The sequence below is a fragment of the Somniosus microcephalus genome, chromosome 32 (genome assembly GCF_052327205.1).
Source record: "Somniosus microcephalus isolate GS21.2 chromosome 32, FLI_Smic_1.0, whole genome shotgun sequence".
NCBI classification, from domain to species: Eukaryota; Metazoa; Chordata; class Chondrichthyes; order Squaliformes; family Somniosidae; genus Somniosus; species Somniosus microcephalus.
In genome coordinates this window covers 19139754-19154752 of record NC_141018.1, presented here as the reverse complement: position 1 = coordinate 19154752, position 14999 = coordinate 19139754, and the positions used below count along the sequence as shown (strand labels likewise).

Genomic DNA, 14999 nt, shown 5'->3' with positions numbered 1-14999 from the left:
TCCTCTGGGCTGGAAAGAAACTTGCAGTGGGAGGGGGTGGATCCAGTTGTCGTGGTCCATGTTGGTACAAACGACGTAGATAGGACTAGGAAGCCGGTTCTGTTAAAGGAGTATGAGCAGCTAGGGGTCAAATTAAAAAACAGAACCTCAAGGGTAATAATCTCTGGATTATTACCTGAGCCACGAGCGAATTTGGCTAGGACAAATAAAATTAGAGAGTTAAATGTGTGGCTCAAAGACTGATGTGGGAGAAATGGGTTTTGCTTCCTGGGACACTGGCACCAGTACTGGGGCAGGAAGGAGCTGTTCCGTTGGGACGGGCTTCACTTGCCCAGTGCTGGGACTAGAGTCCTGGCGGATCATATAACTAGGGCTGTAGAGAGGGCTTTAAACTAACTAGTGGGGGGGGAGGTTCCTAGAGAGCAAATAATAAAAATGACAACAGAGAAGGTCATAGACTTAGGTAGCAGTGGGGAAATTAAAAACCAGAGCGTGTCAGGAAGGGGCAGAAGGTATGGAGTAAAAGGTAAAGTAATAAAAAGGGCAAAAGCAGGAACTAAGTGTCACAAAACATATTTGAAAGTTCTCTATCTGAAAGCACGTAGCATTCGTAACAAAATAGACGAGTTAATGGCACAAATAACTACATATGGGTATGATCTTGTGGCCATTACAGAAACATGGCTGCAGGGTGACAATGCCTGGGAATTAAATGTACCAGGTTATTTAACGATCAGGAAGGACAGGCAGGAAGGAAGGGGAGGTGGGGTGGCTATGTTAATAAAGGAAGGAATCACTGTAATACAGAGAAATGATATTGGGTCAAAAGATCAGGATAATGAAACAGTTTGGGTGGAGGTAAGGAATAATAAGGGGAAAAAAACACTAGTGGGCGTAGTCTATAGGCCTCCGAACAGTTGCAATTCTGTTGGACGGAGTATCAATCTGGAAATAGTTGAGGCTTGTAATAAGAGAACATCTATAATTATGGGGGATTTTAACTATCATATTAATTGGACAAATCAAATTGGGCAGGGCTGCCTTGAGGATGAGTTCATTGAGTGTATTAGGGATGGGTTTCTTGAGCAGTATGCAACTGAACCGACCAGGGGGCAAGCAACCTTAGATCTGGTCCTGTGTAATGAGACAAGATTAATTAAAAATGTCCTAGTAAAGGATCCCCTTGGAATGAGTGACCATAACATGGTTGAATTCCATATTCAATTAGAGGGTGAGAAGGTTGGATCTCAAACAAGCGTGCTAAGCTTGAATAAAGGAGACTATGAAGGTATGAGAGCGGAATTGAATAGCGTGGATTGGGAAAATAGATTAAAGGGTAAGACGATACATGATCAGTGGTGTACATTTAAGGAGTTATTTTACAACTTCCAAAAAATATATATTCCACTGAGAAAAGGGTGTAAAAGACAGCCATCCGTGGCCAAGTAAAGAAATTAAGGATAGTATTCGACTAAAAACAAGGGCATACAAGGTAGCCAAATCTAGTGGGAGGATAGAGGATTGGGAAAACTTTAAAAGACAGCAAAAAATAACAAAAAGATTGATTAAGAAAGGGAAGATAGATTATGAAAGTAAATTAGCCAAAAATATAAAAACAGATAGTAAGAGTTTTTATAGTTATATAAAAAGAAAAAGGGTGGCTAAAGTAAATGTTGGTCCCTTAGAGGATGAGACCAGGAAATTAATGGTGGGAAATATGGAGATGGCAAAAACACTGAATGAATATTTTGTATCAGTCTTTACAGTAGAGGACACTAAGAATATCCCAACACTGGACAAACAGGGGGCTATGGGGGGGGGGGGGGGGGGGGGGGAGGAGCTAAACACGATCAAAATCACTAAGGAAGTGGTACTCGGTAAAATAATGGGACTCAAGGCGGATAAATCACCTGGACCTGATGGCTTACATCCTAGGGTCTTGAGGGAAGTGGCGGTAGGGATTGTGGATGCATTGGTAATAATTTTCCAAAACTCCCTGGACTCAGCAAAGGTCCTGGCAGACTGGAAAACTGCTAATGTAACACCCTTATTTAAAAAGGGCAGTAGACAGAAGGCTGGAAACTATAGACCGATTAGCCTAACATCTGTGGTAGGTAAAATTTTGGAGTCCATTATTAAGGAGACAGTAACAGGACATTTGGATAATCATAATTTAATAGGACAAAGTCAGCATGGTTTTATGAAGGGGAAGTCATGTTTGACAAATTTGCTGGAGTTCTTTGAGGAAGTAACATATAGGGTGGATAAAGGGGAACCAGTGGACGTAGTGTATTTAGACTTCCAAAAGGCATTTGACAAGGTGCCACACAAAAGATTATTGCTTAAGATAAAAAATCACGGGATTGGGGGTAATATTCTGGCATGGATAGAGGATTGGCTATCTAACAGAAGGCAGAGAGTTGGGATAAATGGTTCATTCTCAGACTGGCAATCAGTAACTAGTGGCGTTCCGCAGGGGTCAGTGCTGGGTCCCCAACTCTTTACAATCTATATTAACGATTTAGAGGAGGGGACCGAGTGTAACATATCAAAGTTTGCAGATGATACTAAGATGGGAGGGAAAGTAGTGAGTGAGGAGGACATAAAAAACCTGCAAGGGGACATAGACAGGCTAAGTAAGTGGGCAGAGATTTGGCAGATGGAATACAATACTGGAAAGTGTGAGGTTATGCACTTTGGCAGGAAAAATCGTAGAGCAAGTTATTATCTTAATGGCAAGAAACTGGAAAGTACTGAAGTACAAAGGGATCTGGGGGTCCTGGTGCACGAAACTCAAAAGGTTAGTATGCAGGTGCAGCAAGTGATTAAGAAGGTCAATGGAATGTTGGCTTTCATTGCTAGGGGGATAGAATATAAAAATAGGGAGGTATTGCTTCAGTTGTACAAGGTATTGGTGAGACCACACCTGGAATACTGCATACAGTTTTGGTGTCCATACTTAAGAAAGGACATACTTGCTCTCGAGTCAGTACAAAGAAGGTTCACTCGGTTAATCCCGGGGATGAGGGGATGGACATATGAGGAGATGTTGAGTAGATTGGGACTCTACTCATTGGAGTTCAGAAGAATGAGAGGCGATCTTATTGAAACATATAAGATTGTGAAGGGGTTGGATCGGGTGGATGCGGGGAGGATGTTCCCGATGATGGGTGAAACTAGAACTAGGGGGCATAGTCTTAGAATAAGGGGCTGCTCTTTCAAAACTGAGATGAGGAGGAACTACTTCACTCAGAGGGTGGTAGGTCCATGGAATATGCTGCCCCAAAAAGCTGTAGAAGCTACATCATTACATAAATTTAAAACAGAAATAGACAGTTTCCTAGAAGTAAAGGGAATAAAGGGTTATGGGGAGTGGGCAGGAATTTGGACATGAGTCTAGGTTCGGATTGGTCATGGCCCTGTGGGTAGCGGAGCGGGCCCAGGGGCCGTGTAGCCTGATCCTGCTCCTATTTCGTGTGTCTAATTCTGTTAGATTCAGGAGATGGTTCTGTGATAGTAGATTGGCGGTTAGGATCAGATCAGCCATGATCTTATTGAATGGCGGAGCAGGCTCGAGGGGCCGATTGGCCTACTCCTACTTCTTATGTTCTTATGAGATGAGGAGAATTTTTTTCTCAGAGGGTCGGGAGTCTTTGGAACTCTCTTCCTCAGAGGGCAGTGGAAACTGAGTCTTTGAATATTTTTAAGGCAGAGGTAGATAGATTCTTGATAAGCAAGGGGGTGAAAGATTATCGGGGTTAGGCAGGAATGTGGATTAATCGGATCAGCCATGATCTTATTGAATGGCGGAGCAGGCTCGACGCCAGAGGCCGACCCGTGAAGAGAGAGAAGTAGGCCCCGGGCCGTGGAGCGTGGAGCCGGCGACGAGGAGGCCGCATTGGAGCATTCACATCCCGACGATGTGTTCGGCGAGTCGGGCGGAGGAGCGCAGCGCAACGAGCAGCAGCAGCAGACTCACGACAAGCTGCAGCACGTCGGCCGGCAGCTCCATTTCGGGTAACTCGCAGTCCGGATGGGAGGAGGGGAGCCGGGCATGGTAGCCAGAGCTGGAGAAGCAGGCCACCACACGTGGAGCCGGCAACAGTGAGGAGGAGACCGCGGTGAAGAGGAGGACGGAGCGGCTGAGGGACATCGTGCTCCCACTGCCACGGGAAGCCATTGTATTGACTCTGAACGCGGCGCTGTATGTATAGCTGACGCGTCCCAACGGGGAACAAGCATTCCATTGTACTTGTTACATATGGCAAATAAATCTAATCTGAATCTGAATCTGAATCTGAGTCCTGTTCCTAATTCGTATGTAATCCTATATAATCTCCTCACCTCCTTTTCCATTTTAGGGAATGCCGCCCTACCCCACTTACTTGTACAGCTGAAGTGAGTGCTTCTTTCCGTAGCGGAATATTTGATATTTGGGAAGGCCGCAGTATCGGTCCATCTCCTTGTCGTCTTTGTACCATGTGATCTCTGGCGCAGGGTGGCCTAGCAATGGAATACATCCAAGTCAGACACTGTCTCTCACACACACACATTCACAGGGATATTGTGGCTCAACCTGGGTTACAACATGGTAAAAAAAAACATGCACAAAAATATTCCGGACCGATGCTTGTTCATCCATTGTATGTCAGTATTAGAAAGAAAGAATTAATTTGCATTTTTATAGCAATTTTCACAACCTCAGGAAGTCCCGGTGCTTTACAGCCAAAGAACTCCTTTTAAAGTGTATCATTGTTGTAATGTAGGAAACGCAGCAGCCAATTTGTGCACAGCAAGCTCCCACAAACAGCAATTGGACAATGGCCAGATTACTTAAATAGAATTACATAGGATATACGGCACAGAAACAGGCCATTCGGCCCATCCAGTCCATGCCGGCGTTTATGCTCCACTCGAGCCTCCTCCCGTCTTTCCTCATCTAAATCTATCAGCATAACCCTCTATTCCCTTCTCCCTCATATGCTTGTCCAGCCTCCCCTTTAATGCTTCTATACTATTCGCTTCAACCACTCCCTGTGGTAGCAAGTTCCACATTCTCACCACTCTCTGGGTAAAGAAGTTTCTTCTGAATTCCCTATTGGATTTCTTGGTGACTATCTTATATTGATGGCCTCTAGTTTTGCTCTTCCCCACAAGTGGAAACATTCTCTCTGTATCCACTCTATCAAAACCTTTCATAATTTTATAGACCTCTATTAGGTCACCCCTCAGCCTTCTCTTTTCAAGAGAAAAGAGACCCAGCCTGTTCATCCTTTCCTGATAGGTATAACCACCCAGTTCTGGTATCATCCTTGTAAATCTTCTCTGCACCCTCTCCAGTGCCTCTGTATCCTTTTTATAATCTGGGGACCAGAACTGTACGCAGTTCTCCAAGTGTGGTCTAACCAAGGTTCGATACAAGTTTAGCATAACTTCCCTACTTTTCAATTCAATCCCACTAGAAATAAACCCTAGTGCTTGGTTTGCTATTTTTATGGCCTTGTTAATCCGAGTCGCTGCTTTCAGTGATTTGTGTATTTGTACTCCCAGATTCCTTTGCTCCTCTACCCCATTTAGATTCTTATTATCCAACTAATACGTGACCTCCTTATTTTTCTTACCTCACGCTTCTCTATGTTGAAATTCATTTGCCAATCATATGCCCATTCTGCAGGTTTATTAATGTCTTCTTGCTTTCCCTAACTGTGAATCAGGATCTTTTTAAGGGACACTCAAAAATGGCCACCTCCTGACCTCTACCGTCCATGTTTGGTGGGTAGGGCAGTAATTCAGGCAGAGATGAAAATGGGGTCAGGAGTCATAACTACGTCACCTGACCCCAATTTGCATTTATTTATTTATTTGACCTTTGCCGGTTTCGGGCAGGAGCTCTGGACACCTAAGTTGAGGCCTGCCCTGTTATTTTCATTAATAAATAGACATTCTTATTATGAACACAGCTAGCTTCTAGCTAGTCATTTATTCAGTACACGTTCTCTAGGTACAGTATCTGTGGAGATGCTGCATGCGTGCTCCTGTGTGCAGGCTGCCATCTTGACTGTTGCCTTGTGGGTAGCCTAGCCTCATGGGTAATGTAGTCTTAATGTATGTATAGCTGGGTAGTGTAGTTTTATACATACAGCTATATACAGCTCTACTGCTCCACCTAGTGTCCACCACAGAATGACGTTATTGATCACTACATGCCCGAAAATCGGAAAGGGCGGGCAACTAGCGGTAGGTTGGCACTTCAATGCCGCTTATGATTTTGGTGCCATTAGTGTCCTGTTTTTAAGCAAAAACCGGGAGCAGCGACATGAATATTGCCCCGAGTGTTCTGTGTCTGTACAGCCATTGTAGGGCTCTGGGGAAAGAGCAGGGGAGTAGGACTAATTGGATAGCTCTTTCAAAGAGCTGACACGGGTACGGTGACACGGAGTCAAACAAGAATTGTGCAAAATAACAACAGAAAATGCTGGAAAAACTCAGCAGGCCAGGCAACATCCGTGGAAAGAAAATAGAGTCAACGTTTCGGGTCAAACCCTTTGTCAAGACTGGAAAAGCACAGGAAATGAAATAGATTAAGAGGCCAGGCTGGGAGAGAACAAAAGAGAAGTGAAGAGACATTAAGAGGTATTCAAAACGAGACGAGATGGTGATAGGACTAGTGGAGACAAAAGACGGCTCTAGATTAGGTGTGAAATGCGCTGGCAGAATGGGAGACAGCTGCCATGTGGGAGAGAAAAAAAGGGGGGGGGGGCGGGCCAAAACAAAGGTGTGGATAAAAAAATAAGTAAAAATGTACAGGAAACTTTGGTTTATCCGGAGGTTGTATGGCCGGAAACTTTGCTCTAACGGCAGAAATCAGCAGCCGTTTTAGTTAGTTTTTTTTTCTTCTCCTAGCATTCTGTTAACAGGCAGGCTCTGGAAAGCGTCTTTGGAGCTTCGCAACAGCTTCAGAGATGCTTCAAGGTACGGGCCGAGTGTTTACTAGCTGAGCAACAGTGTTTGTTGTCAAATACGGAGATTTTCATCTCCGTATGCTTCAACGTTGACTTTGCATGTCCGGCACTTTTGATAGATCGGCAACACGCCGGTCCCGGATATCAGAACTTTTCCTGTAATAGGGGCCGAGGTTATGATCTGAAATTGTTGAACTCGATATTGAGTCCAGAAAGCTGTAAAGTGCCTAATCGGAAGATGAGGTGCTGTTCCTCGAGTTTATGCTGGGCTTCCGTGGAACAATGCAAGAGCCCGAGTACAGTGAGGTCTGAGTGGGAATGGGGCGGTGAATTAAAATGACAGGCGACCGGAAGCTCGGGGTCACCCTTACAGACTGAACAGAGGTGTTCCGCAAAGAATTGTGCAAAGCCAGTCAGGAGTGAATTTTCATCTTCCTTCCGTGTACTACATTCACCTTCACAGGGGGGTGCTTTATTGCACTGACGTGTTCCTTTTCATTGACATGCACATTGCTGAAAGGTTCTGCAACCAGGGGTCCTGACATAAGTCTGAGGATGGCAACAGGAGACCAGCACCAGAGGCCTTCAGCATGGGAAACATTCATGTGATCGTATCTCATGTCTCTGCATGTTCTTCCCTGTGCATGCAAGTCATATGGTGTGTTACGAAAATAAAATCGAATCGATGTGCAATATAATTTTTACCATTGTGCAAAGCTGTAAACTGAGTCTGGGGACATCAGAGTCTCAAAACATGTCCAGCTGTTTATCAGGGCTGTGTTTTTGCTCTTGATGATTTATCGGTCTCAATTATTGCTCCTACACTTCTGGGATTAACAGCCACTGTCCACTTTTGTGTCGATTCCAGACCAAGTCATATTCTGCATTAAGAAACACGCCCATCCCCAGAATAATGCCCGTGTTTGGGACATCGTCACTCCAGAAACAAACCGCGCAGCAAATCATTATTAAATTGCTGGAATATAAATGGTTGTTTTGTCAAGCATCTCCTTAAGAGATCCCATCATACTATGCAAGGTAGCGAACTGAGATTCATCACTGAACGAACCCATTGAATTATCAGCCTAGGCAATGAACCTATGGTTCAATGGTGTCAGCCTTGGCTCAGTGGTAGCACTCCTGCCTCAGAGTCAGAGGGTTGGAAGTGCACACCAGAAACTGCCGCGCATAATCCAGGCGGCACTGTCGGAGGTGCCGCCGTTCGGATGAGACGTTAAACCGAGGTCCCTGTCTCCCCGCTCAGGTGGATGTAAAAGATCCCATGGCGCTATTTCGAAGAGTTCTCCCGAGTGTCCCAGCCAACATTCCTACAATACAACATAGTGACTACACTTCAAAAATACTTCATTGACTGTGAAGCGCTTTGGGATGTCCCGAGAGGGTGAAAGGCGTGATATAAGTGCAAGTCTTTCTTTTTCGTCTAACCTCTGTTTCTCAAACAACATAAATGCAAGACCTTCCTCTTCTTCTTCAACTTCACTAAAACAGATAATCCAGTCGTTTATCATGGCTGTTTGTGGGAACTTGTTGTGCGCAAATTGGCTGCCATTTCCTTACACTGTTGTAGCGACTACACTGCCAAACGTGCTTCATTGGCTACGGAGTGCTTTGAGATGTCTTAGGGTAGTGAAAGGCACTATATAAATGAAAGATCTTTCTTCTTGCTGTTATTTTCAGGAAGCCTCATACAACTAGATCAGAGCAGATCCTAGCCCGTGTATTCTGCACTTGTACAGCCACTGACGTGGAGATAAACAGTGACAGCAGCTCTGCAGTATGGTTAATCAGGAAATTAACTGATTTATTTTATTCCAAATTTCAAACTGGAGTGGACCGCCCCCCTCCCCCTTCCCCTCCTGAATAGAAACAACCCAATTTCAATGGGAGCATTTCACAGGAAAGAACAAAATGCATCGCAGGTGAATATATTATATGGGATTGATGGAGTTTGTGTCTCAAAAACTTTCTTCTGAATTTTTAGCCCCGATTTTTACCGCCTCCCTCTCTCCCCCACCCCCCCGCCCCCCCCCGCACCTGACGAGACCGCAAAACAGGCTGCGGCCTCCTGCGGCTCTTGCCCCACTCCCGGGTTCAGGCAGGAGTCAGGCCTGGCGTATTTAAAATGAGGGCCGGGAGTTAAAATGGCGGCGACCTCCCGTCAGCCATCTTGACTCTCGCCCCACGCGGTCCTGCGCTCGCCCCGAGTTAAAATCAGGGCTTCTACCTCCCCAACAGTGAAGGCAAAGCCGTAGCTTACAACTGGAAGCAGGTCAGCTGCCCAAGGGATAGTCTGTAATTAAATATCTCTCACATGATCTGATCTGCTTCAACAAGAGCCAAGCATGTTAGATGGTTCAAATAGCTTTAACTTATCCAATACAACACAAACATGCATCATGTGACAGAAAGCAGTAAACCACGACAGCAATTGGACATGGACACACGAAGAGTAATAAATTCAGAACAAGCCCCCCCGTCCCGCCCCTACTCTACTTCCTTCACTCAACTGAGATGAGGAGAAACTTCTTCACTCAGAGGGTGGTAGGTTTGTGGAATTTGCTGCCCCAGAAAGCTGTGGAAACTACATCATTAAATAAATTTAAAACAGAAATAGATAGTTTCCTAGAAGTAAAGGGAATTAAGGGTTACGGGGAGCGGGCAGGAAATTGGACATGAGTCTGGGTTCGGAATGGTCATGGCCCTGTGGGTAGTGGAGCGGGCCCAGGGGCCGTGTAGCCTTGTTCTGCTCCTACTGTGTTCTAATTCTGTTAGATTTCAGGAGATGGTTTTATTCCTGTTCCTGGCTGGGGTGGAGATCGCCTTTACAGAAGGTAAGTACTGTAGAAAATATAGGGACAGAGTGATCTCCTGAAGAATTTCGATCGCCTAGATGGGTCGGAGAGGAATTTCCCAGATTTTTTTCTCCCAAATTGGCCATTGGGTCTTTATCTGGTTTTTCGCCTCTCCCGGGAGATCACATGGGTTCGGGTGGATGCAGAGTGATAGAAGATTTGAGGTTAGGATCAGATCAGCCATGATCTTATTGAATGGTGGAGCAGGCTCGAGGGGCCGATTGGCCTACTCCTGCTCCTATTTCTTATGTTCTTATGTTCTTATATGTTGGTGACTCGTTCCTCTCATCAACGGGAGGAATTTCTGCGCTGGGATCTGGAATAATTTTCCACCAAGGAAGTCAGCTTTTAGCACCAAGCAATCCCAGGTCAGTATATAGCAGTGTCAGCTGATTAACGCTCCCCCGATATTTCCTCACCCCACCCCCCCCCCCTACCCCCCCCCTCCAACTACCCCCCCCCCCACCCCACACCCCCCCTCTCCCCAACCCCACCCCACCCCCCCCTCCCCCCCCCCACCCCCCCCTCTCTCTCCCCACCCCCCCTCTCCCACTCCCCCCCACCCCCACCCCCCCCTCTCTCCCCCCACCCCTCCCCCCACCCCCCCTCTCCCTCTCCCTCTCCCCCCCCCCACCCCCACCCCCCCTCTCCCCCACCCCCCCCCTCTCCCTCTCCCCCCTCCTCTCCCTCTCCCCCCCCCTCCCTCCCCCCCCCTCCTCTCCCTCTCCCCCCCTCTCCCTCCCCCCCCCTCCTCTCCCTCCTCCCCCCCCCCTCTCCCCCCTCCTCTCCCTCCTCCCCCCCCTCCTCTCCCTCCCCCCCCTCTCCCCCCCACCCTCTCCCTCCCCCTCCTCCCCCTCCCCTCTCCCCCCCCCACCCTCCTCCCCTCCCCTCACCCCCCCCACCCCCCCCTCCCCCTCCCCTCTCCCCCCCCCTCTCCCTCCCCCCCCACCCCCCCTCCCCTCCCCTCCCTCTCCCTCCCCCCCCACCCCCCCTCCCCTCTCCCCCCCCACCCTCTCCCCCCCCACCCCCCCTCCCCCTCCCCTCTCCCCCCCCACCCTCTCCCCCCCCACCCCCCCTCCCCCTCCCCTCTCCCCCCCCACCCCCCCTCCCCTCTCCCCCCCCACCCCCCCTCCCCTCTCCCCCCCCACCCCCCCCTCCCCTCTCCCCCCCCACCCCCCCCTCCCCCTCCCCCCTCCCCCCCCACCCCCCTCCCCTCTCCCCCCCCACCCCCCCTCCCCTCTCCCCCCCCACCCCCCCTCCCCCCCCACCCCCCCTCCCCCTCCCCTCTCCCCCCCCACCCCCCCTCCCCCCCCACCCCCCCTCTCCCTCCCCCCCATCCCCCTCCCCCCCACCCCCCCTCTCCCTCCCCCCCATCCCCCTCCCCCCCACCCCCCCTCTCCCTCCCCCCCCACCCCCCCTCTCCCTCCCCCCATCCCCCTCCCCCTCCCCCCATCCCCCTCCCCCCCACCCCCCTCTCCCTCCCCCCCCTCCCCCCACCCCCCCTCTCCCTCCCCCCCTCTCCCTCCACCCCCCACCCCCCCTCTCCCTCCCCCCCTCTCCCTCCCCCCCTCCCCCCACCCCCCCCCCTCTCCCTCCCCCACCCCCCCCCTCTCCCTCCCCCCCCACCCCCCCCCACCACCCCCCCCCACCCCCCCCCTCCCCCACCCCCCCTCTCCCCCCCCACCCCCCCTACCCCCCCCACCCCCCCTACCCCCCCCCTCTCCCTCCCCCCTCTCCCTCCCCCCCACCCCCCCCCTCTCCCTCCCCCCCCCACCCCCCCTCTCCTCCCCCCCCACCCCCCCCCCTCCCTCCCCCCCCCTCCCCCCCCCCCCCTCCCTCCCCACCCCCCCCTCTCCCTCCCCCCACCCCCCCTACCCCCCCCACCCCCCCTACCCCCCCCCTCTCCTCCCCCCACCCCCCCTCTCCCCCCCCCCCACCCCCCCACCCCCCCCCCTCTCCCTCCCCCCACCCCCCCTCTCCCCCCCCACCCCCCTACCCCCCCCCTCTCCCTCCCCCCCCACCCCCCCCCTCTCCCTCCCCCCCCCACCCCCCCTCTCCCCCCCCCTCTCCCTCCCCCCCCACCCCCCCCCTCTCCCTCCCCCCCCACCCCCCCCTACCCCCCCCCCTCTCCCTCCCCCCCCACCCCCCCCTCTCCCTCCCCCCCCACCCCCCCCTACCCCCCCCCTCTCCCTCCCCCCCCACCCCCCCCCCTCTCCCTCCCCCCCCACCCCCCCCTCTCCCCCCCCCACCCCTCTCCCCCCCCACCCCCCCCCCCCTCTCCCCCCCCACCCACCCCCCCCCCCCCCTCTCCCCCCCACCCCCCTCCCCCTCCCCACCCCCCCTCCCCCCCCCCTCCCTCTCCCCCCCACCCCCCCTCTCCCCCCCCACCCCACCCCCCCTCTCCCCCCACCCCCCCCTCCCCACCTCCCCTCCCCCCCCTCCCTCCCCCCCCACCCCCCTCCCCCTCCCCACCCCCCCTCCCCCTCCCCACCCCCCCTCCCTCTCTCCCCCCTCCCCCCCCTCCCCTCTCCCCCACCCCCCCCTCCCACCCCCCCCCCTCCCCACCCCCCCTCCCCTCTCCCCCCCCTCCCCCCCCTCCCCACCCCCCCTCCCCCACCACCCCCCTCCCCTCTCCCCCCACCCCCCCTCCCCCCCCTCCCCACCCCCCCCCCTCCCCCCACCACCCCCCCCACCCCCACCCTCCCCCACCACCTCCACCTCCACCCCCCTCCCCCCACCCCCCCCTCCACCCCCCTCCCCCCACCCTCCACCCCCCGCCCAAACTGATTTCACTGAGGACCCTCACGGTAGTAGAGAGAGGAGACTGTCACCCTATCAGTCTGGGCTTGGATAGGAGCCCAGGTCACAGATGTGGAGGACTTTTTCTAACCAGCTACTGATCCAAGTCTCTATACAGTAGTTCATCACCTTTCAGTAATGGCTACAATAAGAAAGACAGCGAGTATGATTTGAAGTAACCTTGCTTCAACCTTCTCACCATCAAGAACTTCCATTGAGTCCCTGGCCACAAATGAGCTCCCACCTCATCCCCAGTCACACACATATACCTTACAATGAGGAATGTATAATGATGGTGAACTTCTGATAAGTTTGTGCAGGCCCATCATAAACACATGTATCAATATATTCCCAGGGCCTCTTTTGCGCCAATCCTTCCTGTCTATGTTCTAGGCTATTGCCATATCCTGGGAATATTCAATAAATCCTAAATTAGTTGCAATTTGGGGTATTTACAGTTTCGTGTCCATGAAATGTAGGAGAGCCAAAGCCAAATTGAACTCTTGAGTAAAGCTCAAGATTGAGATTCGAGTTCAGGCACCCTGCTTGGCAGTTCCCTGAAGTTCTCAAGACTGTGTTTTAAGCACAAGTCTCCTTGTTAAAGCCAAATGCTCTACCGGTCTACCTCCTAAATCGTGAAGACTAGGATTCGAGCTTGGTCTGCTCGTTAGCGGTGCAAGATTCTAGCCTTTGAGTTAAACTCTCAATACTAGGGTTCAAGCTAGGGCCTCCTTATCGAATACTCCACGCTGGTGTCCTCTGAAGATTCAAGTTTGGCTTGTCTTGTTGGGCCTTGCTCTCAAGCCTGTGGCTCCTTGTTGGGAGTCCAACACTTTAGCTTACAAGCCACATGAATAATGTTTCGGTCACAATAAGTAAGATGTATATACCAGCAATAAAGCCACCTTGGCATATGAAACCGTTCCAACAGTTTCACCACATCCCCCAACATACGAGCATAACTTGAGTTCCCATATAATTACCTGTCACGATGCAGGTAAACTTGACATCGCTATCTTCACATACTGCGTGGGATTTAAGTGTGGTTTCGAAACCTGGCTGGGTCTCTTCGGTTATCTGAGCGATGATGGTGCAAAATGTTTGCCTAAAAAAAAAGATAATCAATAGTGCTCAAGATATTCTTTACAAATATCAGGGTACAAATTCCACCAGGTCCGATCTTACGATGCCTATTTTATGCAGCCTGCAGAAACAGCGAGCGGTAACCAATTTTAACCCTGTGTGCGCAGTGAAATCCAATGGAGAATTCTTCACAAACTAAAACTGGTCATTTAGCCACCCCTGATTTTAAATCGGCCTACATAATCAACGCGTGCTAAGGTGAGTTTTAAATTTAGCCATAAACATGCTTCTAATGTCAGTAAAAATGCGTCACAAAAATTCTACACTTCCCACCACTGACGGGTTCGAGAATGGACGGACGCAGATAGCGAATGAGGGTTACCCGGAAGTAAGTTTCAATCTAATTGAGGGGTGCAAGCAGTTTTCACATTAGAAAAAAAAATGGAATGGGTGAGAATAATGACAGGCTGCAATTTAATCAAGGTTAACTGGGCGATTCTGTACAGAATAATGGATACATGGAAGTGAGCTACAGGCTGTAATCTTATTGATGGGTTAAGGTGGCGTCTGTATAGAGTAATGGATACCTCAGAGTGCCCTACAAACTGTAATCCAATCATAAACAAAGCTCAACCAATATCAACTAGAAATTACAGTTGGCGGTAATAAAATGGCCCACGCATTGGTGTGACATTCCTGTCTGCTATTTTGAGAGGCATTACCACATTCATTTCAATTGAGCTAACACCTGCACTGAAACACAAGCAGAGGAGTGTCACAAACACATCTATCTCGAACTTCCGTAGATGGCGCACCTGTTATGCAGGCGGACAATATGGCAGGGAGGGCGTGCGAGCTCACATTCCCCGCTGGAAGTGCGCTGCCCGCCATATTGGTAAAGGCTGAAGAATGGGCGACAGGGCCTGCACCGGAATCAGGTGTTAGCCCCTTTGTGTGTGCTTCAGGACCCCTTTCCGAAATTGGGCTGCCCTAATCGCTGCCTACGCCGCGTTCAGGATAACTAGGTCTACACCAGGCCGCAACCGAAAAGGTAGGTTTGTAAAAAAAAAACTGACCTGAATGTGGAGCCGGGATGACCGGCCGTGCTGTTCCCGGATCCACAGTAGTCCTCCGAAGACCACTGCCAGCCCCAGTTCGCCTCTCCCCCTCCAACCCCCGCCCCCACCTACTCCATGATCTACCAGAGGGCTGCCGTCAGTGATGCAGTGGCCCGAAATTAAAACCCGCTTCGGCGGCGAGCTACTTGGGGTCGCACAGCAGA

At 51.2% G+C, this 14999-nt stretch overlaps 1 protein-coding gene across 1 annotated transcript in view; it reads right to left on the bottom strand.

Moving 5' to 3' along the window:
- Positions 1 to 14999, bottom strand: part of alpk3a (alpha-kinase 3a) — an 87407-nt gene that overhangs the window by 57781 nt on the left and 14627 nt on the right. The window contains exons 3-4 of the mRNA XM_085972198.1: positions 13618 to 13739; positions 4386 to 4503 (exon numbers count right to left, since the gene is read on the bottom strand). Coding sequence (XP_085828324.1) covers positions 4386 to 4503; positions 13618 to 13739 — 240 coding nt within the window. The remainder of the gene's footprint in view (positions 1 to 4385; positions 4504 to 13617; positions 13740 to 14999) is intronic.